Below are 25000 nucleotides of genomic sequence, written 5' to 3'. Positions count from 1 at the left end.
TTAGCAGGATATCTTCATTCAGAGGTTGAATGATAAATCTGAACTCTGTTTTGTGTTTCATTGTCATTCTCATGACAAAGTGAAGTGTTATTACAAATTCAAATGGAACAAAGGCATCTCCTTGTACTACACCAGCTAATATATTGAAAGATTTTGTTTCTCCATCGGTGTCAAAACAATAATGATTCATTGTCCTCATAAATGACCTTGATAGCATTAACCATCTTTTTAGAGATGACACGATCGAATATTTCTAAACAATTGACAACAATGGATACAATCAAATGCTTTTTGTGAAGTCAATAAAGGTGAGGAAAGGTGGGAGATTATGAGTTATATCGTGCTGTCAAGGAGACATCGGAGAGCAAAAGGATGATACCAGTGGTGCCCATTCCCTTTTTGAAACCGTTTCGATTCCATCAATTAAGTTTTTCAATATTTTCACACAACTAAAATAATACGGTTGTAACTCTTAAGAGAAATATGTGTAAAATAAAATTTTCAACCATACTTCGGTTTCCTTGCTTGGGAGCAAGAACTCCACCGTGAAGGCATCAGGGTTTTTATTTTATTTTATTGTATTCATGCACATACAAAATAGGGATGTATAGATGAAGCAGGATGAGGAAAAAATATTTTATTTCCCGAAATTCTGAAGGTATTTCCTCAAACCTAGTTGCTTTTCCATGATTTGTAACTTTAAGAACATCTTTAAGTTCTTTCATAGTTAAATGATCAGTACTTTTCAGTCGGTCTTCATCACTATATTTTCAACTATGGGCTCATCCTCATTAATTACACTAATGTGCTTCTCCAAGTAAATTTTAACCAGAGTTGGTGTCAAAGCCACCCAATGCTCGCCTGTTTATACATTTATCGTATTTAAAAGACTAGTCTAATTATATTTTTTATAAAGCATTGCAGTGAAGTCTGATACAAATAATTTTAAAGCAATATATGTATTTGTATATTGTAATCAGTAAAAAATAGTGTGGTAGATAAAAACATTAGAAAGGAAATAACTTGCACCAAAAACTTTAACATTTTCATGCTCATGCTGACGCTGACGCTCACGCCGGGGGTATCGCTATAGCTCTCTGTTCTTCGAACAGGCGAGCTAAAAATGAATTTTCCACAAGTACAGGCAATCTTTAAGGCCTTTAGCATCAATCCTATTGTATTTCAAGATTTCCTCCTGTAATCTTCCAGGCATCGCTTCCATTCATAAACATATTTAAGGAGACATTCATTTCCTCAAACATTTCATCTCGGTAGTGGCTTCAGCATTCACACATGCCGTTTTAGCTTTTCTTTCATTAGATTTAAATTTTACTTCATCTGGAGAAACTTTCATTTCCCCCCCCCCCCTATTTTGACAATTTCATCATCATAATAAGCACTGAACCTGCAAACTGTTGATTTTCTTTTTGGCTTAATCTCAGAAGCGTTTTCATGATTTACAAGTAATGAATATTCATCACAAGGGTTGTTTATATCTTGTTCGCCACACAAGGCCGAAAAAAAAGATTTCTAACTTCAATTGTAATATGTCCTTGTATCTTAATTTGAATCTAGAACTTTCCAGTAGAGTTTTAGCATATTAGTGGTATTTGATTCTGGTGCACGTAGACCAACTTTGATGTGAAAATATGAAGGTCGGAGCCAATGCTCTTAAAATAATCATATGCCTTTGTATTTGTAATTCCATTTCTCCATTTTGATCTCTTAATAATATAATTCAGCTGGTACTTTGTATCCTTGCATTTCCATGTAAATGTCCTCAGTTTACCATGTTTTTTTAACATTTGATTATCTGTTAATAATACAATTTCGTTTAAAAAAAAAACTAAATAAGATATTGACTATTATGATTTGTTTCTGTGAAATGTGTTTATGAAAGGCAAACTGAGTTTAGCATTGAAATCACCACCAATTGACAAATGTTGCATTTCGGAACATGAGTCATTTCCTGACTTAAGCCTTTGTAAAACTCTTTCACCTCACTCTCACCTCATGCATTTGTTGGAATATAATGGCGAGGCTATCAGTTAGCTCAGGATTTCCATTAGTTGTTGCTATTATGATTCTTGAGATAATTTTCACAGCAGATTTTATTGACTTTCCTGTGCATTGACAAAGAAGCATCCCAACGACACCAATCATGGTGTTGCATTGATTTTTGTTGGCTAATGATGTAATAAGCTGCCATCCGTCATTAAGTTCTTTGTATAGAATGTCTTCATCATGAGTGATATGGTGCTCTTGGATGCAAACAACCTGCAATGGTATTTGAGAAATACACCTGAGCCCATCAATCAAAATAGCTGTTGTTTAAGGTTCTTGTGTGTATTGTGCTAATGTAAAGGTGTCTGTGACATTTACTTTGTTTAGGTTTTGATCCATTAATTAGCATAGCAGTAATAACCCTTCCAAATGGGTTTGGAGCGATTGCTTCAAGGTCATAAACAGTCAGATTCCTTCTTCTTCTTCTTCTTCTTCTTCTTCTTCTTCTTCTTCTTCTTCTTCTTCTTCTTCTTCTTCTTCTTCTTCTTCTTCTTCTTCTTCTTCTTCTTCGCCTCTTTCCACATTTCCAATCCCACTTTGATCGTGAAAGTATTCACCACTCACCTTCACTACTTTTTTTCTTTAAACTCTTCCTTTACTCTGCCCCCCCCCCCATCCTCCCGAATCCTCAAAAAAGGTCTCTTACAATGATTCGACTTCCACTCTCTGCCATGCCCTGCTTCTTCAAAAACCTGATTTCTTTCAATTCGACCTTTATTTCATCCCATGTTGAAAATTCCACCTGTAACAATGCTTCCTTCCTCCATTCTCTGAATTGTTCTGCACTCCATACATCTTCCAATGTATGTAAATGTATTTCTTCCGTACAAATTTTAAAATACGATTTTTCAATGCAGGTTTGTCTTCCATCAATCATTCTTTGTTTTTTCTTTTCAACTTCAGTGCAAATTCATCCCAACCCCTTAAATCTACTTCTTCTGAGCTCCTGCCCTGTTTTTCCCCTCTCCTTACTCCTCTCATATTGCCCCCAACCAACCTCCTCTCTCAGCACCTCTCCTCACCATATATACATATACACACACATATATACATAGGTATAAAAAAAACATATACATATGCACATATATATATATATATATATATATATATATATATATACATATATATATATATATATATATATACATATATATATATATATATATATATATATATATACATACATACATATATATATATATATATATATATATATATATATATATATATATATATTGTTGTGGTTGAGGAAATTCGCAAACCACCATTCAGGTCCCGTAGGTAAGATATCTCTGTAAGTACATGTGGAGTTAGCCCCAAACCCGTTGTTTCGAGGGAATAAATGTCATTCATTCGGGCTGCGACCCTTTAAGATAGCCGTTTTTCTGTTCTATCTTTATTTTGAACCAACCACGTCTCAACCGCCATCACACAACAACCACCAACCGCAACGCCGCTTCACAACAACAACAACGCCAACAGCCACGGCCTTTACCTTCACAACCCGCTCTCGCAACCATCGCATCACCGCCATTCCAAGCGTCGCCATGGCCATGACCGCCACAATAAACCCTCCACCACCTTCGCCTCTCCTTCTACGGCCATTCCCACACCGCTTGTGAACGCTGAGCGTCAGGCTGTCCTGGCCTCGTGCGGGACGCGCGCCGAGCCTCGGGTGCAAAAAGCGGCCTTTCCGAGGGGAAGTCGGATCAGGAATGATTCACGCCCACTTTTCCTCCGTCCAATGGGCGAGCGTGGCTCCGCCCCCGAGCCCATCCTGATCCGAAAATCTGCATATGGGATCTCCTACACCACTATAAAGCGCCGAGCGCGGGGCGAATTCAGTCAGTTTTCTGTTTCGGGCTAGGGCGAGTTGGAGAGGTGTAGCGGTGGCGAAGTGTGGCAGCAGCAGTCAAGACGGGTCTGGAGGAGAGTCGGTCCGTCGGGGTTCGGAGTCTGTTGGGGAGCTGCAGAGAGGGGAAGCTGGGAACGCGGTCGAGGGCGCAGTGGAGTCGCTCGTCGTGGGACCCAAGAAAGCCAGCTATCCTCTTTCCCCAAAGCATCAACAACCCCCCCTGTTTCCCCCCACGCTGAGATAGTGCGAAAAGGGGGCCCCGTTCCCACCCCATTCCAAGCAGTGCCAACGAAACCCGCGGAGGAGCGCGGAGTCGGGGCACCGCCGCCATTTTGCGGCTCATCACAAGACGGGTAGGCCTCGGCCCCAGGCCCGTCTGCCCCCTTGTCGTAGAGGGTGGCCCCCTTTCTTTTGCTTTTGAGTATATGTGTTGTCGGCGCCGTCTATAAAGTAAAACTGTGTAAGTGTTGCCGTGTGCTCGCGTAGTCGGTAGTAGATCTGCATTGTAGTGTTTCTTTTGTTGCAATTGCTTTTGGTGCATAATTGTTGTGTTTCTTTTGTTGCAATTGCTTTTGGTGCATAATTGTTGTGTTTCTTTTACATTTGCTTTTGGTGCATAATTGTGGTAATTGTATATGTGTGCTTTCCGTTTGCCGCGGAATAAATGTGCCTTATGTTGAACTGTTTTTCCCGTTTCGCTTCGTCTTTTCTTTAATTGAATCTCCATCTTACTTCAACTAAAGGGTCGGTAGTGGGCTAAATACGCCCGATAAATAATCGGAACCGTTGAGGTTGACGATAACACCGCTCGGTTATCCCAATAGTACGGAACGGGCCGCTTAAAGTGGCCCGTGTCCGAAGTCGACCTGCGGCGAAGTGCGATCGCCTGGTCTACCCTCCGTGTGGGTACTTAGGTAGGTCGAATTTGGCGAACAACCCTATCCCACGCGGGGGGCCGATTGGCACGATCGTGGTGAGGCCGAAAGGCCCACCCGTGACTAGTTCCCGGCGTTAGTCCGAGAGGGTCACGACGGAATTGTCTGTCCGGTGGGCGACTTGCCGCGATTCGAGTTACGTGGCCGCTCGCACGCCGGCGGGCGCGAATTCGCAACAATATATATATATATGTATATGAGCCTGGTGTTGGCGCAGTGGTTAGGGCAGCGGCTTAGGATCCAAAAGGTCCTGAGTTCAAGCCCCGTTGAGCCACTGAATTAATACACCAGGGGGTTGACTCAGCCTGTCATCCTTCCAAGGTCGGCGAAATGAGTACCAGTGTACTGGGCCGGTGTATACCCCGGTTAAAAATAGGTGTACCAGATCCCTGTGTCGCAAGAGGCGACCAGGATTGCGTCAGGAAGTGCATCCGGTGTAAAAAATGTGCCAAATCACCATGCGGATCATTTGGATGATCCGCTGTGGCGACCCCTAACGGGAGCAGCCAAAAGAAGAAGAAGAAGATATATAAATATGTACAGATATATATATATATATATATATATATATATATATATATATATATATATATATATATATATATATATATATATATATATATATATATATATATATAGATATATATATATATATATATATATATATAGATATATATATATATATATATATATATATATATATATATATATATATATATATATATATATATATATATATATATATATATATATCTCTTTTTCTTCTTCCTCTTTCGGCTTGCTCCCGTTAGGGGTCGCCACAGCGGATCAACAGTCTCCATTTCGCTCTATCCTCCACATCTTCCATTGACACTCCAACCACCCGCATGTCCGCCCTCACCGTATCCATGAACCTCTTCTTTGGACTTCCTCTTCTCCTCCTGCCTGGCGGCTCCATCTTCAACATCCTTCTCCCGATATACTCCGCTTCCCTCCTGTGCACATGTCCAAACCATCTCAATGTCGCCTCTCTCACTTTGTCTCCAAACCGTCCTACCAGCGCTGTCCCTTTAATATACTCATTTCTTATCCTATCCATCCTCGTCACTCCCAATGAGAATCGCAGTATCCTTAACTCTGCCACCTCCAGCTCCGCTTCCTGTCTTTTTGTTAGTGTCACCGCCTCCAAACCATACAACATAGCTGGTCTCACTACCGTCTTATATACTTCCCCTTCACTCTTGCAGCTACCCTTCTGTCACAAATCACTCCTGCAACTCTTCTCCACCCACTCCATCCTGCCTGCACTCTCTTTTTCACTTCTCTCCCACACTCTCCGTTACTTTGGACAGTTGATCCCAAGTATTTAAACCAATCCATCTTCCCCACCTCAACTCCTTGCAACCGCACCATACCACCACCCTCCCTCTCATTTACGCACATGTACTCCGTCTTACTCCGACTTGCTATCATTCTCATTCCCCTTCTCTCCAGAGCGTACCTCCACCGCTCGAGGCTCACCTCAGCCTGCTCCCTACTCTCCCTACAGATCATGATGTCATCCGCGAACATCATCGTCCATGGGGACTCCAGTCTGATCTCGTCCGTCAACCTGTCCATCACCATTGCAAACAGGAAAGGGCTCAGAGTCGATCCTTGGTGCAATCCCACTTTTACCTTAAACCGGTCGGTCATTCCTACCGCACACCTCACCGCTGTCACACTGTCCTCATACATATCTTGCACGATCCTCACATACTTCTCCACCACTCCAGACTTCCTCATACAATGCCACAACTCCTCTCTTGGCACCCTATCATAAGCTTTCTCTAAATCCACAAACACACAATGTAACTCCTCTGGCCTTCCCTATACTTCTCCATCAACATTCTCAAAGCAAACATTGCATCAGTGGTGCTCTTTCCTGGCATAAACCCATATTGTTGCTCACAGATCGTCACCTCTCCTCTCAACCTAGTTTCCACTACTCTTTCCCACAACTTCATGGTGTGGCTTAACAACTTTATCCCTCTGTAATTTCCACAGCTCTGCACATCACCCTTATTCTTGAAAATTGGAACCAGTACACTTAATCTCCACTCTTCCGGCATCCTCTCACTTTCCAAGACTTTATTAAACAATCTGGTTAACAACCCCACTGCCATCTCTCCTAAGCACTTCCATGCCTCCACTGGTATACCATCTGGGCTTACCGCCTTTCCACTTTTCATCTTCTTCATAGCAGTCCTCACTTCATCCTTACTGATCTACCCCACTTCCAGATTCACTATCTCCACCTCTTCCAACCTTCTCTCTCTCTCATTTTCTTCATTCATCAGCTCCTCAAAGTACTCCATCCACCTTCTCAACACACTCTCCTCGCTCGTCAGCACATTCCCATTTGCGTCCTTTATCACCCTAACCTGCAGCACATCCTTCCCAGCTCAGTCCCTCTGTCATGCCAATCGGTATAAATCCTTTTCCCCTTCTTTTGTATCCAACTTCTCATACAGCTCATCATATGCCTTTTCCTTGGCCTTTGCCACCTCTCTTTTTGCCTTTCGCCGCCACTCCTTGTACTCCTGCCGACTTTCTTCATCTCTCTGACTATCCCACTTCTTTTTCGCCAACCCCTTCTCCCTTATACTTTCCTGTACTTCTTCATTCCACCACCAAGTCTCCTTATCTTCCTTCCTCTGTCCAGATGTCACACCAAGTACCTTCCGAGCTATCTCCCTCACAACTTCTGCTGTCGTTGCCCAATCATCCCACCCATCTTTACCACCATCCAACACCTGTCTCACCTCCTCCCTAAATTTCATGCAACAGTCTTCCTCCTTCAGCTTCCACCATCTGGTCCTTGGTTCAGCCCTCACTCTCTTCCTCAACCTCACTTCTAAAATCATCCTACAGACCACCAATCGATGCTGTCGAGCTACACTCTCCCCTGTCACCACCTTACAGTCACTCATCTCTTTCAGGTTGCATCTCCTGCTTAAGATGTAATCCACCTGTGTGCACTTTCCTCCACTCTGTATGTCACCCTGTGTTCCTCCTTCTTCTTGAAATATGTATTTACCACTGCCATTTCCATTCTTTTTGCAAACTCTACCACCATGTGCCCTTCCACATTTCTCTTGTTGAGACCGTACCTACCCATCACCTCCTCATCCTCTTTATTCCCTTCCCCAACATGCCCATTGAAATCTGCTCGAATCACCACTCTTTCATCCTTGGATACACTCTCCACCACTTCATCTAACTCACTCCAGAAATCTTCTTTATACTCCATCTCACACCCCATATGTGGGGCATATGCACTGATGACATTCATCATCACCCCTTCAATTTCCAACTTCACACTCATCACTCGGTCAGACACTCTCCTCACCTCCAATACCCTCTTGACATAATCTTCCTTCAGGATTACCCCGACACTATTTCTCCTCCCATCCACACCATGGTAGAACAGTTTGAAACCACCTCCAATGCTCCTAGCCTTAATCCCCATCCACTTGGTCTCTTGTACACACAGTATGTCCACCTTTCTTCTCTCCATCATATCAGCCAACTCACGCCCTTTGCCAGTCATCGTCCCAACATTCAGAGTTCCAACTCTCACCTCCACACTTCTACACTTCCCCCTCTCCCACTGCCTCCGGACTCGCCTTCCCGTCTCCTTCTCCTCCTTCTCCCAGCAGAAGCACAATTTCCACTGGTACCCTGCTGACCACCGGTACCGGTGGCGGTCATTGGTAACCCGGGCCTCGACCGATCCGGTATGGAAATTCGTTTTGTTGATCGCATAATGATTTGGCATAGGTTTTTACGCCGGATGCCCTTCCTGACGCAACCCTGGTCGCCACTTACGACACACAGGGATATGGTACACCTATTCTAACCAGCGCATACACCGGGCCCAGTACAACTGGTACTCACTTTGCCGACCTCGGAAGGATGGCAGGCTGAGTCAACCCCCTGGTGTTTTCAACTTGGTTTATATTTACATATATATATATATATATATATATATATATATATATATATATATATATATATATATATATATATATATATATATACATACATATACATATACATATACATATATTAATTCAGTGTCCCAACGGGGCTTGAACTCAGGACCTTTTGGGTCCCAAGCCACTGCCCTAACCACTGCGCCAACACCAGGCTTACAAATATGAAAATCGTGAGTTAAACAAATATGGACACATTATACAAACACTCGTGAGATAAAAAAATACAGACAGATTACACACAAACTTATGAGGTAAACAAATATAGACACTTTATACAAACACTCGAGTTAAACAAATATAAACACTTTATGCACACCCTCTTGAGGTAAACAAATATAGACACTTTAGACAAACACTCTTGAAATAAACAAATATAGACACATTAAACACACACTCTTGAGTTTAACAAATATTGACACTTTATACACACTCTTGAGTTAAACAAATATAGACACTGCATACATACACTTATGAGGAAAACAAGTATAGACACTATACACACACTCTTGAGTTAAAAACAAATATAGACACTTTATGCAAACACTCGTGAGATAAACAAATATAGACATTTTATGCAAACACTCGTGAGATAAACAAATATAGACACATTATACACACTCTTGAGGTAAACAAATATAGACATTTTATACACACTTAGACTATAGGGCATGTGGTCAAAATCCCTTCAGAAAGTGCTTTTTGTGGTCTCCACATTGGAACTACATATATTATGTCTTAAAATATAGGTATTGCATGTCTTATCAATATCCCCTTTGTTCCCACGCTCAAAAGTGGAGCATTAATTAGTAATTCCCGCCTAAAAATAATGCGTCAAACAAGTAATGTTTTTTTTTTAACGGGGTACTCTGGGTCAAAAAGACCCAGAGACCCAGACCCAGACTGTTGCGTGAAATTTAGGGAGGAGGTGAGACAGGCGTTGGTGTATGCCCCGGTTAGAATAGGTGTACCATATCCCTGTGTGTCGTAAGAGGCGACCAGGGTTGCGTCAGGAAGGGCATCCGGCGTAAAAACCTATGCCAAATCATTATGCGGACAACAAAACGAATTTCCATACCAGATCGGTCGAGGCCCGGGTTACCAACGACCACCACCGTACCGGTGGTCAGCAGGGTACCAGTGGAAATTGTGCTACTGCTGGGCGAAGGAGGAGAAGGAGACGGGGAAGGCGAGTCTGGAGGCAGTGGTAGAGGGGGAAGGGTAGAAGTGTGGAGGTGAGAGTTGGAACTCTGAATGTTGGGACGATGACTGGCAAAGGGCGAGAGTTGGCTGATATGATGGAGAGAAGAAAGGTGGACATACTGTGTGTACAAGAGACCAAGTGGATGGGGAGTAAGGCTAGGAGCATTGGACGTGGTTTCAAACTGTTCTACCATGGTGTGGATGGGAGGAGAAATGGTGTTGGGGTAATCCTGAAGGAAGATTATGTCAAGAGGGTATTGGAGGTGAGGAGGGTGTCTGACCGAGTGATGAGTGTGAAGTTGGAAATTGAAGGGGTGATGATGAATGTCATCAGTGCATATGCCCCACATATGGGGTGTGAGATGGAATATAAAGAAGATTTCTGGAGTGAGTTAGATGAAGTGGTGGAGAGTGTATCCAAGGATGAAAGAGTGGTGATTGGAGCAGATTTCATTGGACATGTTGGGGAAGGGAATAAAGAGGATGAGGAGGGGATGGGGAGGTACGGTCTCAACAAGAGAAATGTGGAAGGGCAAATGGTGGTAGAGTTTGCAAAAAGAATGGAAATGGCAGTGGTAAACACGTATTTCAAGAAGGAGGAACACAGGGTGACATACAAGAGTGGAGGAAAGTGCACACAGGTGGATTACATCTTTAGTAGGAGATGCAACCTGAAAGAGATTAGTGACTGTAAGGTTGTGGCAGGGGAGAGTGTAGCTCGACAGCATCGATTGGTGGTCTGTAGGATGACTTTAGAGGTGAGGTTGAGGAAGAGAGTGAGGGCTGAACCAAGGACCAGATGGTGGAAGCTGAAGGAGGAAGACTGTTGCGTGAAATTTAGGGAGGAGGTGAGACAGGCGTTGGATGGTGGTAAAGATGGGTGGGATGATTGGGCAACGACAGCAGAAGTTGTGAGGGAGATAGCTCGGAAGGTACTTGGTGTGACATCTGGACAGAGGAAGGAAGATAAGGAGACTTGGTGGTGGAATGAGGAAGTACAGGAAAGTATAAGGAAGAAGGGGTTGGCGAAAAAGAAGTGGGATAGTCAGAGAGATGAAGAAAGTCGGCAGGAGTACAAGGAGTGGCGTCGAAAAGCAAAAAGAGAGGTGGCAAAGGCCAAGGAAAAGGCATATAACGAGCTGTATGAGAAGTTGGATACAAAAGAAGGGGAAAAGGATTTATACCGATTGGCAAGACAGAGGGACCGAGCTCGGAAGGATGTGCTGCAGGTTAGGGTGATAAAGGACGCAATTGGGAATGTGCTGACGAGCGAGGAGAGTGTGTTGAGAAGGTGGATGGAGTACTTTGAGGAGCTGATGAATGAAGAAAATGAGAGAGAGAGAAGGTTGGAAGAGGTGGAGATAGTGAATCTGGAAGTGGGGTGGATCAGTAAGGATGAAGTGAGGACTGCTATGAAGAAGATGAAAAGTGGAAAGGCGGTTGGCCCAGATGGTATACCAGTGGAGGCATGGAAGTGCTTCGGAGAGATGGCAGTGGGGTTGTTAACCAGATTGTTTAATAAAGTCTTGGAAAGTGAGAGGATGCCGGAGGAGTGGAGATTAAGTGTACTGGTTCCGATTTTCAAGAATAAGGGTGATGTGCAGAGCTGTGGAAATTACAGAGGGATAAAGTTGTTAAGCCACACCATGAAGTTGTGGGAAAGAGTAGTGGAAGCTCGGTTGAGAGGAGAGGTGACGATCTGTGAGCAGCAATATGGGTTTATGCCAGGAAAGAGCACCACTGATGCGATGTTTGCTTTGAGAATGTTGATGGAGAACTATAGGGAAGGCCAGAAAGAGTTACATTGTGTGCTTGTGGATTTAGAGAAAGCTTATGATAGGGTGCCAAGAGAGGAGTTGTGGTATTGTATGAGGAAGTCGGGAGTGTTGGAGAAGTATGTGAGGATCGTGCAGGATATGTATGAGGACAGTGTGACAGCGGTGAGGTGTGCAGTAGGAATGACGGACCGGTTTAAGGTTAAAGTGGGATTGCACCAAGGATCGACTCTGAGCCCTTTCCTGTTTGCAATGGTGATGGACAGGTTGACGGACGAGATCAGACTGGAGTCTCCATGGACTATGATGTTCGTGGATGACATCATGATCTGTAGGGAGAGTAGGGAGCAGGCTGAATCGAGCCTTGAGAGGTGGAGGTACGCACTGGAGAGAAGGGGAATGTTAGTCAGAAGGAGTAAGACGGAGTACATGTGCGTAAATGAGAGGGAGGGTGGTGGTATGGTGCAGTTGCAAGGAGTTGAGGTGGGGAAGGTGGATTGGTTTAAATACTTGGGATCAACTGTCCAAAGTAACGGAGAGTGTGGGAGAGAAGTGAAAAAGAGAGTGCAGGCAGGATGGAGTGGGTGGAGAAGAGTTGCAGGAGTGATTTGTGACAGAAGGGTAGCTGCAAGAGTGAAGGGGAAAGTATACAAGACGGTAGTGAGACCAGCTATGTTGTATGGTTTGGAGGCGGTGGCGCTAACAAAAAGACAGGAAGCAGAGCTGGAGGTGGCAGAGTTAAAGATGCTGCGATTCTCGTTGGGAGTGACGAGGATGGATAGGATAAGAAATGAGTATATTAGAGGGACAGCGCAGGTAGGACGGTTTGGAGACAAAGTGAGAGAGGCGAGATTGAGATGGTTTGGACATGTGCACAGGAGCGAAACGGAGTATATCGGGAGAAGGATGTTGAAGATGGAGCCGCCAGGCAGGAGGAGAAGAGGAAGGCCAAAGAAGAGGTTCATGGATGCAGTGAGGGCGGACATGTGGGTGGTTGGAGTGTCAATGGAAGATGTGGAGGATAGAGCGAAATGGAGACGGTTGGTCCGCTGTGGCGACCCCTAACGGGAGCAAGCCGAAAGAGGAAGAAGACTCTGGGTCAAAAAGACCTGACTACATTCAAGAGGTATTATCTTGCCAATGTTTTGACAAATGATGGCATATTTGGTATCAACATAATCATATAAGTGTCTAGTTTTAAGAAATACATTAATTGGCACAAGTCAAGGTCAATCTTTTAGTGACCCAAGGTCAAATGTCAATGACCTTAAATTTGGGCTAAGGTAAAATATAAATTTGCTCATAATTTTGTACACTTTTACAAATATCAGATCATGCTGTAACATCACCAAGTTGTTTATAGTTTAGCAAGCTGCGATCCAATGGAGAGTCTTTTGAAAAAAATATTTTGCATGTTGCCATGGCAAAGGTTTGCCAAATTTTGTGATTTTTTTCTTGCTGATGAACTATTCAGACTACCATAAATTCTGAACTGAAGATATTTTCCAAAAATGCTCTCATTAGATCACAGTACAGAAAACAATCAACAATTGTGCCAATTTTCAGGGATGTAGCCCACTCACAACCTAAAAAAAATTACGATCAATCATGAAAAGCTGAAAAACGATAGAAGCCGATAAAGATTAGCATCAAAATGGCCGACGTTACATTTTGCAGATCGAAGTAACGAATGTCTGTTTACATGTCAGCACATGCAGCTCAGTGGGTGAATGCATTTAGACAATATTTAGATCAACAGATGGCAGTATTTTTTATTCAATAGGTAGCAGGACATGCTGTGAACATATAGAAACACTTAGACTCTATTTAGAATTGTAAAACCTGCTTGAAAATAAGTGAAAAGGGGTTATTTTTAGACAAAAATTACAACCGGAAGTGGAATTTTAGCACTTACGGTTTTAGTCCGGCAGATATGTGAAATATTCTGGTAGTTTTGTGCCTTTGATGATACAAGCATGAAATTTGGTACACAGTTAGAGCATACCCTTCGGAAACATTTTGGATATAGGGACATTCCAGATTACCCCTAGGGTCAAAATGGTGGCCATTTTACAAAATGGCTGCCACGAATAACAAATTCTGCCGACAAGGTCAGCAAAGTCATATGTGCTTGGTGCAAAACACAATGTAGTGAGTATAATATGATTATTATCAACTGGTATGCACATGCTTCATTATCTACTTCATATTTGACTAAAAAATGCATCTACGGTGGCCTATGAGGGACACAGATAACAGTTTACCATTGCAATAATGCATGGCTGGAACAAGAGCTCTGCAATATGATCACGCATGTGAATGTTACCTGAATATTGTTTCTGGAAATATAAATAGATCAAAAATCAAATTTGGTGAAAGGAACTTAGACTCCATGAATATTTCCATCATTAATTACATACTGGTAGCTGGCAATGTCGCGATTAAATGCATAAATTTGCGAAATCGATATTGATGTACTCACTGTATTAATTTTCATGATTGCATAATAGAAATGTTCAAACTACAATGGTGTGTTCATATTGATTTGTGTTTAACATGGTCCTGTCCAGCGCAAAGAAATAATGTATGGTGGCCTATTGGGGACATCGAGTGACAATCACCCAAGATCGCCATTGTGTATATATGCATCTCCTCTGGGCTGGTGTTCGTGGTTGAAAACATTTTAACTCTGCTATTCTGTTTTCAGGTGATAACTCCACTGTAGTGTACCCAAAGACTAATCCCCTGCTTGGTGGTGGTTCATTCCAATTTTACAGTGACTGATTGGTGGTGGTTCAAGACAATGGCCAAGCATTTTAAACTATTAGACCCCCAGCAGCGAGGGCCAAGTACATCTGTTACATCAATTAACCAGACAGACTGGAACCTATGTGTGCTGTGTCAGATGGACACCACTGAGCCTCTTCATTGTTCAGCTGACTCCAAGTGAAGCAAAGGAGGGTCTGGATACCAGACTCTGGCAGACAACCTCCTCAGGTTCAGTGAGATCGACTGCTTGCCAAAATCTCTCGACATGTCCCGCTTGGACGATGGTGAGGGTATTGAGTCCACCTTTCAGCACCACAGGGCTAAGTGGCATGATTCGTGCAGACTACAATACAACAAAACTCAATTGATTCGGGCAGAGAAGAGGAAAACAACCAGTGGGGATACCGAAGGCGTGACACGAAAGTATACCCGTCAGAGTGTGGACCGCACAGAGTCACTGCTCGAAACGTGTGACACGAAAGTATACCCGTCAGAGTGTGGATCGCACAGAGTCACTGCTCGAAACGTGTTTCTTTTGTGACAAGCCAGCAGGTAACGAGTCTTTGTGCAAAGCTTCTACCTTTGACCTGGACAGACGAGTCAGGAAATGTGCTCTGAAACTAGAAGACAAGCCACTTATTGCTAAACTGAGTGCTGGAGATATGATGGCGCAAGATGCCCTGTACCATGTGAAGTGTCTGGTTTCCCTCTATAACAAAGCAAGGGACACAAAGAGAACCTTGGATGACCAGGATGATATCAATCATGGCATAGCTCTCGGAGAACTGGTGTCCGACATTGATGATGCCCGCATGGACGCTCTTGTGGCACCAGTGTTCAAGCTGGCAAACCCAACAAGTCTGTACAACAACCGGCTGAAACAGCTTGGAACAGTCTTGACTGGACATGTTCACTCGACCAAACTCAAGCACCGGATCATGACATATTTTCTGGACATGGAGGAGCACAAGCCTGGCCGAGATGTTCTGCTAGCTTTCAACGAGGACATCGGATCAGCCCTTCACAAGGCCTGTGAACACGATGCTGATCGTGATGGTGTTCATCTTGCTAGAGCCGCGAACATAGTCCGAAGAGACATGTTGAAGATGAAGACAACCTTTAGTGGTTCATTTGACGCCCTCTGCCAAGAACAATCCGTGCCAAATTCTCTCGTGGCAGGAGTTGCTATGATCCTGAATGGTCCCACGATCCAAGAGCAGTCAGGCCACTCATCTGTATCAACACCCACTCTTACAATCTCACAACACACAAGAATGCTACTCCATGCTGAAGACGCTGTGAGGCAGGGATACAGCAAAGTGTCGATCCGTACAGTAGACACTGATGTCGTGGTCCTTGTGGTGACAGCAGCTGGACGTCTGGACATTGATGAGCTCTGGGTTGCTTTTGGCACAGGAAAGAACTTCAGGTTCTTGGCAGCTCACGAGATGTCTGTGGCACTGGGACCGAACAAGTGTCGAGGTTTGCCATTCTTCCATGCCCTCACTGGATGCGACACCATTTCAAGCTTCGGAGGCAGGGGGAAGAAAAAAGAATGGGAAACCTGGAAAGCCTGTGATGAGGTCACTCATGTCGCTGCAGCATTCTGTGCCTTGGCTGCCACGCCAACTCCTTCAGCCATAGATGACCACATAGATGCACTGGAGCGTTTTGTTGTTGTGCTCTATGATCGCACCAGTAGCCAGGAACATGTCAATGAGTGTCGCAAGCATCTGTTCACCCAGAATGGCAGATCAATAGATGCTCTCCCACCAACTCGTGAAGCCCTGAAACAGCACATCAAGAGAGCTACCTACCAAGCCGGCTACTGTTGGGGCCAGATGATGGTGTCCACACCAGAGCTCCCATCGCCCAGTGACTGGGGGTGGGTTCACACCGATAATGGCTGGGACATATGCTGGTCAACCTTCCCAGAGGCAACTGAGGCATGTCGGCAACTACTAAGGTGTGGCTGCAAAAAGGGATGCAGAGGACAGTGCAAGTGTGTCAAGGCTGCACTCCAGTGCACAGCTCTATGTCACTGTGGTGGGGAGTGTACAAGAGAGTAGAACTGGAACAAGAGAGATCACAGATGATAATTATGTAACATGTACACATGTATCCATGCATCATAGTAGACTCTGTTACCTGGATCTAGAGGTTCCACTGTATAATTTTGACTCTGTAAGTTGATGTTAGGATCAAACAGAAGCACTTCCTCTGAGTTCAAGTGTTAAATGAACAACAGTCATTCCATGGTGCTTGATAACAGTTTTTTGAAGAGTTTGTTGTAGAAAACCATGCAAAAATGCACCAAAAAATGACCAAATAAATGGTTTATTCATGCTTTGTCACCTTTATTTGCTATTTCTTATTTGCTAGAATCTATATTTAGTTAAATAAAACCACTGGTATGCTTCTTAAATATAGTTGTATCCACATGTATCCTCCTTGTACAACACAAAATCGGCTATTTTGTAAAATGGGCGCCATTTTGGCTCTGGGAAGAATCTGGAATGTCGCTATATCCAAAAATCTTTGTAAGATACTGCCCGAACAGTGTGCCAAATTTCATGCTTGTATCACGAAAGGCACATTTTTTTCACATATCTGCCGGACTATTTGTAAAAAAAATGAGACCAGGGTTGTTAAATTGCACTTAAAAAGTAATGTTTGGTAATTTTCTAGAGGAAGAATGTATGGATCCAACAAGATTAATATTGTATGGGGAAAATAACAAAAAACAAAAAATATCTACCTCCCATAGTCCCCCATTAAAAGGGAATGTGGGTGTTGCAAGTGAGAGCAACAGATATGCTGTTTAAAATGGTTTCTTTATACAGTATTCCGGAGTTATAATCCCATGTAAGTTTACCTTACCATTAAAAAGATTCTTCCTCTTCAAAGTTTTCTTCATCGAAGCAGATATCTCCAACTTCATCCATTTCTTCTTCACTTTCTTCAGCATCGTCATCGCGTACATGCATGCTGTCACAGTTCTTTCTTGCACTCGCACAGTTCGGTACAACATAGCCCCAAAGACACACAACACTGGTCATCTGCATCTGATGCTTTGCACTTGGACTTCTTGCAGGTGCAGCATGAGAGTTCAAGAATGCTCTGTTGAGCAGGTTGCATTTCCATCCAGTTTATTGAGAGGCTGCCATCGATCAATTTCCAACCATGTCCAGCTGGTGATGGGATATCTGGGTGATTGTCAAAGCTGCGCTTGCAAACAGCTGCCTGGAAGTTGGCTCGTTGTACTTGTTTGATGAGGGCATCTCGGTTTGGTGGCATGACACTTTCGTTTCTTGTAGCCATTGAAAACATAGAATACCGTGCATCGTTGACATGACTGTACTCCTGCTGGCTGTAAAGCTTGCAAACGAAATCCTCTAGTAAAGAAACAAGCTCGTCTGTTATGGAGAAAGACTCGCCAAGCATTTGACACGCATGGGAAAAGGATTTATTTTGGGTGAGAAGTTTGATTGCTTTTGTTTTCCCTTTGCCATAAAAGGAACTTACAGAATCGCATCCTGTGAAACAGTGGAGACCGATGATGGCTTTTGCGATGTCATCTCCAAGCTCCTGCTGTATGGCCTGTAAGTCAATGGTATGTACATTGTTGTCTCTGCCAGTGTGGAAATACAACTGGGAACCCACAAGGTGCGATACAAGTGCCACACAAATAACAAACACGTCAGTGTCTGGGCTTTTGATGATGATGCTTCTGATGCCTTGGGTGCTGATGTAATGTGCATGTGGGAGCATCCTGGTGTCAGCCTCCTCTTGGGTGGAATGGAGCTGGGTCATTCCATGTCAAATCATCAAAGAATCTGCCGTCATCTCTCAGATTTTTGTAAAACTTTGGGAACCAACTGGGACCCATGAAAAACGGCAAGAACCCAAACATTTTTGCTAACAGCCTCCCAACCAGTGAGACACAGACCAACGAACCCTGGACAAATTAGCATGACGTCGCGAATTCAAATGGCCATATCTCTAAAAGTATAACACCTAGAGAGCTGGTTTTGGTGTCATTTTAAAGGTATCTTCATGCCCTATGAATTTGTCTGGGCAACACCCTCCCAACTCCAACCACAAAAAAGTCATCACAAAATATAAACTTCAACCGTGAATCCCCAAAAAATGTATCCTTCAAATTTCCTCAAATTCATCCCAGAGGTACCTTATGATGTCAAGAAGCCCACACACAAGTTCCGTGATGGGCACTCCAATAGTTTCTGAGATATGAGCAACAATGTACATGTACGTATGGCATATAGGTTCGAAAATCAGCATTTGTAATGTATTATACAATCATTCTAACCGAGCCATGACAGGGAACACAGGGAACGACCATCAATTGCTTTGAAGTATCATATACTTTCATTTTCAACTGGGCCTGAGGGGAAGAAACAAGGAAGAATATATATATATATATATATATATATACATATATATATATATATATACATATATATATATATTGTTGCGGTCTTCGCGCCCGCCGGCGTGCTGACGGCCACGTAACTCGAATCGCGGCACGTCGCCCACCGGACGGACAATCCAGTCGTGACCCTCTCGGACTAACGCCGGGAACCAGTCACGGGTGGACCTTTCGGTCTCACCGCGATAGAGCCAATCAGCCCCCACGTGGGATAGGGTTGCTCGCCAAATTCGAACTACCTAAGTACCCACGCGGAGGGTAGACCGGGTGATCGCACCTCGCCGCAGGTCGACTTCGGACACGGGCCACTTAAGCGACCCGTTCCGTACTATCAGAATAACCGAGCGGTGTTATCGTCGACCTCGACGGTTCGATTAATTATCGGGCGTATTCAGCCCACTACCAACCCTTTACGTGAAGCAAGATGGGGATTCAATGGAGGAAAAGACGAAGCGAAGCGGGAGAACAGTTCAACAATAAAGCACATTTATTCGCGGCACACGGGAAGCACACAAATACAATTCCACCAAATGCACACAAAAAAAGAAAACACAATTCCATTTACACAAAAAGCAAACATAAAAGTGAAAACACAGTGCAGAGCTAATACCGACTACCGAGCACACGGCAACACTTATACAATTCTACTTCACAGACGGCGCCGACAACACATACCCAAAACCAAGGAAAAGAAATACCCTCAAGAATGAGGCAGGCCTGAGGCCGAGACCGGGTTGGGCCTACCCGTCTGGTGATGAGACGCGGAGCGGCGATGGCCCCGCAACCCGCGGGCCTCGTGGACGGTGTCTGGTAGGGGGTGGGAACGGGGCCCCCTTGGTCGCACTATCTCAGCGGGGGGGGAAACAGGAGGGGGTTGCTGATGCTCGGGGTATAGAGGATCTTTATTATCCCTGGTGTGCGTCTCCACCTCGGCCAGGTCGCGCTGCCGGCCTCCCTCGGGCGTGCAGCTCCCGGCACCGACGCGAGCACCCCCTCGTCCGACTCTCTTCAGCTTCTCCAGCCACTGCAGGCTTCGGGCTCCAGACTTCCACACTCGTCCCCTCCGTTCCGACTCCTTCTCGTTCTCGTTCTCCTTTTTGTTCCGACTCCTTCTCGTTCCGACTCCTTCTCGTTCTCGTTCTCCTTTTCCTGACTGACGAACACCGTCCTTTTATCCCCCCGTAACTTCGCCTTTGACCCCCTCCCTTAGACCTTTCACCTCGCTCCCCATTGGCCCGAGAAAAAGTGGGCGTGAAGGCTTTTTGATCCACAAATTTGCATATATCGATCGCCCTGGGGGCGGGGCCAATTCGCCCCTCGCTCACCGATTGGACGGCAAAAAGTGGGCGTGTGTCGTTTTTGATCCGTTTTTGAAGCACAAAATCCGTGATTTTGTACACGCTGTTCGACGCGCGTTTTGCATGAGTCCAACACCGGTACCCACAGCGGGGCAAGAACGGTGGCGATGCTACGGTGGCGAGGTGTGACGGGAAGGTCGTGGCGGTTGTGGTGAAGCGGTGGTTGTGGTTGGTGGTTGATGTTGTGGTTGTGATCATGGCGGTTGGTCCAAAATAAAGATAGTAAAAGAAAAACGGCTATCCTGAAGAGTCGCAGCTCGCATAAATGACATGTATTCCCACTAGACAACGGGTTTGGGCCTAACTACACATATACTTGCCGAGATACCTCACCTAAGGGACCTGAATGGTGGTTTGCGAATTTGGTAACCACAACACTATATACACACGAGCGATACCTGTGCACATGCACGGGATAGCAGTACAACATAGCTGGTAACAGACGACAGACCGTACACGGGGATTGACAAAAATACGCATTGTGCAAAATGCAAGTGGTACTATGGAACGCCAATACTTCCCAAACATTGTCGGCATGTCCGCTAAGTGCCACAGCAGTTTCATCGGGATCGTGTGACGGCGAGCCGAGTTTTTAGTTTGCAAGCTTGGTATTATAATATAAATATTTATATATATATATATATATATATATATATATTTATATATATTTATATATATATATATATACATATATATGTATATATGTATACATATATATGTATATATGTATACATATATATGTATATATGTATATATATATATATATATATATATATATATATATAATTTTTTTATTTTTTTACGAATTTGGAAGCCTATCGCACACAACAATCAGCTCCTATAGATTAGTTATATCGGTAAGTATGTGTTTTATAGAAAGCTTCCTTCGCTTGTCTCGTGGGTGAATCAATGTGAATGCGCTGTGATTTATTTTAATAGTTAGGTGTTTTAGAAGGGAAACCTCATCTTCCGCAACGACAGCAACAAAATGACCGTTGGTTGCAGACATGCTGCAGAGGAGAAAACCCTCAGCTCCCGGCATCCTCCGCGCGTTTTCTGGGGGAAAGGTCGAGCCCCCACCTACCGATGCGCTGGGCAGCGCACCGAGGGGGGAGGGGTCGAGCCGCGCACGGAGCGCATAAAAGGGGAGTCAGTCGATCTGACAGGGCTCTCCTGTCGTGGTCGTCGTTTTCGTCGTCGTAAAGAGATTGGGCTGATCCTGTCGCCCAATCCTGGCGTCTGCGCTCATCAGATCCTGGCGTCTGCGCTCATCAGATCCCGATGCTTGCTGGTCATCGAGAGCGCGGGTCGCGTCTGGAAGCTCGCTGGACATCTCGGGCACAGGTCGCAGCTCGACGACGCTGGGCTGGTCTCGTCCTGGTTCGCTCGTCTCGCTTGAAGACCGCACGAGGCGGACAGGTCCAAAATAGACCATGGTCTGCAGCTCCACTATCCTCTGAGCTGAAGGCCGAAATAAAGGTGTCAGCCACTACTTCTTGTGTGTATATATGTGTGTGTGTGTGTGTGTGTGTGTGTGTGTGTGTGTGTGTGTGTCGGTGGCCCGTCCTCTAAGTAGTCATTGTATAAGTGCTTGCTGTACATTATTTGCCTTTCTATTATTCGGTTTGGCTCTTGCCAGACATGCTTACCTCATTCCCCACCTATTGCATTATAAATAAACCCCGATTGTTAAATGTTTCAATTCGTTCGCGTCCATTCTTTCATTGACTGAGTGTGTCGTGTGCTGGGAAAATTAGCAAGGCCATTGTGCCGCCGTAAGGGGACATCTGGACCGACGGTTCTTGGCGATTAAACCGCTCGGAATCGCACACGGAACAAGCGCGCTAAGCGGCTCGTTTTTGTACGAGTTCCGTCGAGGGTGTGAAGACGCGGTAGATCGCCACATGGTCTCTCGGTATTTTGAAGATTTGGCAAATAACCCTGTACCACGTGGTGGAAATATTGACGCTTTATGGTCCAAAACAAAGGACCCGTATTCTCCGGAGTTTTCCGGAGAAGCACGATCTGAATTCCGGGCGATCGGTCGAGCCGACTTGTGGCTCCATCTCGCGGTTGTGCTCGCGGCCGACGTCCCGGCCCCGCAACAATATATATATATATATATATATATATATATATATATGTATATATATATATATATATATATATATATATATATATGTATATATATATATATATATATATATATATATATATATATATTTTTTTTTGTTACGGTTGTGGAAATTCACAGAACACCATTCAGGTTTCCCAGAGATCAGTTATGTCGATAAGTGTCTGTTCAGATTAGATTTCCCCACCGATGTCTAAAGGGTATTATTTGTGTAACCGGGCTGTGATCTTTGAGGTAGTATTATTCTTTTGCTATCTTTATTTTGGAACAACCGCATCTCAACAACCACAACCGCATCTCACCAACCACAACCGCATCTCAACAACCACGCCATCCCCACCACAGCGCCAACCACGACATCTCCTCATCATCTCTCCCTAACTTTATTGTCCTTGTCTGGCTAACCTATCATGTCAACCTAGCCTACTCCCAACCCCTACGTTCCCTGTCTGGAGGGGAATAGGGAGAGACTCGAGGCCCGACGAAGCCTCAGAATGGCCTCCTACATAATTCAGCAGTCTTCTCCACAGTTAGTCCAGCGGCCTACTGAAAGTGAAGGGATGGATGGTGCGAAGGGGTACATTCCCTAACTACCCTATCATTTATTACACTTTAAACTACCCTGTGGCTTTCCAAAACGCCTGTCACTTTAACCTATGGGTTCTAACAACCATGATTCCCGTCACCTGTGTTGGTGTCCATTATAAATTTGGGCCTAGACCTCAAATTTTCCTCTGTGCCCTCGCACAATTTCGTGGCTGGGCAGCGTGGCTCACTTGGCAGGGATTCCCCCTCTGCCAAACTCTAACTGCGCCACCCCCGTGCGCTGAGGCTGTCTCCGTGCCTACCAGCTCCCTATGAATGCGGGGGGTTGCCCTTCCGAACATTGCCCCCCTCCTCCGATGCCCACGTGGAATTTTGGCGCTACGGGTCCCGTTCCGCGGGTGGCCCGTGCCCACTACACTATCCCGGTCCCGTGGACCCTTGGCCTACTCTGGCCGACTAGTCCGGTGCCCGGGGTGCCCACGAAACAATACCCAACTTTCGACAGCCACGCTCCCAGCCGGTGCATGAACTCCTGCACCCCTATAAATGGGTTTCGTGCCTTCTCTCGACACCAACAACAAAACGACCTCCTTTTGGTAAATTTAACTAACCCACTAACTAACATTACACTGACCCCGGGGTCACTTGAGTGGGAATCACTCCTCCCCCCGCTCAGTCATTCGCACCATGCATACCACATTCGCTCCATTCACTCTTGGGCCCACTGTCCCACACTCATTTTTCACACCCTTGTTTTTCCTTTGCAATTACGCATACACTCCAACACTGCTATTCTCCTAACTAAATTCCGCTAACTCGTGCTCCCTCGTCATCCCTTACCAAATGCACGTTCCATTTACTCTACGTAGCTAAGCTACGTCCCCACGACACATTCCATGTCTGTCCGTGTCCCCAGAAATCCATTTTCTAAATCTTTCCTAAAATCCCTCCAACTAACTCATTCCACGGGCTCCATGAGGAACAGCCAATGTCCCCATGAAGCCGGTCTATCTAAACTAACCCATCCCACTAACTAGTGCTCCTTTGCCCAAATTCACAGGATGCCCACCACATCCTGCAGGGCCGTATACTTGGAAGCGAGGCTTTTTCTTTTTTCCTTCCTGCAACGCCATGGTGGCGGTTTTCGGCACGCCAGTTCGTCCCTCTGGGCAATGCCAACGTCCCTTCCAAAGGCCGATCTGTGCAGCGTTGATGTCACCCGGCACATCCCAAACAGCGCTCGCTCTCAGGGAATTCCCGACGCGGGACTACGTGCGCGGTTTCTCCGGCATTCGTGCCGCGAGATTCCTGGTGACGTCACTCGCACATCAAGCCCATGCGGCTTGCCGTGCAGGCTGGCACGCGCGCATCATCCCGGGAATCTGCTCCGCGCGTTCCGCGAACAGAACACGTGGTATGCAGCACGTGATGCCCCTTACACGTGCCCACGTGGGAACCCGTCCGTTCCAAATTCAATCACTTGCTGCCATTTTAACCGTCCACGCGGCTGGCTTCAATTCGACGTGGAACGTTTCCGGGCCAGATCGCGCAGACGCGCACGTGCAGGCCATGCGCAAGTGCGTCACGGACCTCACGCACGCCGTTGCGCGAACCCGGCGGGGTAACCAAATTAACCCTACATGGCGCAGAAGGCTCGCCACACCCATCTCCCGTCTGAAACCGTCCGAAGTCCATTTCCATGCGTGCACTCACGCATGCCATTTTACTCACGCACGCCATGACACTCACACTACACGCACGTTTCACCACACATTTCGACACACTCGTACTTTTTTTCCACACACACCGGGACATTCACGCTGAGGATTTGCGTTAACACAATGGGTCCCGGGGTCTCTTTACCCCCCAAGCTGCACGTGTACCCGTTCACCTCA

General features: G+C 45.1%; 2 protein-coding genes across 4 annotated transcripts in view; both read right to left on the bottom strand.

Annotated features, from left to right (window-relative positions):
• The window catches only part of LOC147031777 (ras-related protein M-Ras-like), a 787730-nt gene that overhangs the window by 482358 nt on the left and 280372 nt on the right, over positions 1–25000 (bottom strand). The window lies entirely within an intron of this gene.
• On the bottom strand, positions 15872–19034 carry LOC147031778 (uncharacterized). The gene has a single exon (XM_085867544.1). It carries the CDS (start codon positions 18428–18430, stop codon positions 17609–17611), a length of 822 nt encoding a protein of 273 aa, XP_085723670.1. The 5' UTR covers positions 18431–19034; the 3' UTR covers positions 15872–17608.

This window comes from Eptatretus burgeri, chromosome 2 (genome assembly GCF_056783735.1).
Source record: "Eptatretus burgeri isolate ZD-2024b chromosome 2, Ebu_testis_v1, whole genome shotgun sequence".
Lineage (NCBI taxonomy): Eukaryota > Metazoa > Chordata > Myxini > Myxiniformes > Myxinidae > Eptatretus > Eptatretus burgeri.
Note: the sequence above shows the minus strand (reverse complement) of the source record. Positions and strands in the feature narration are given on the sequence as shown.

Excerpts from the sequence above, each read along its gene's own strand:
- LOC147031778 (XM_085867544.1), bottom strand. The coding sequence starts at position 18,430 with ATGACCCAGCTCCATTCCACCCAAGAGGAGGCTGACACCAGGATGCTC.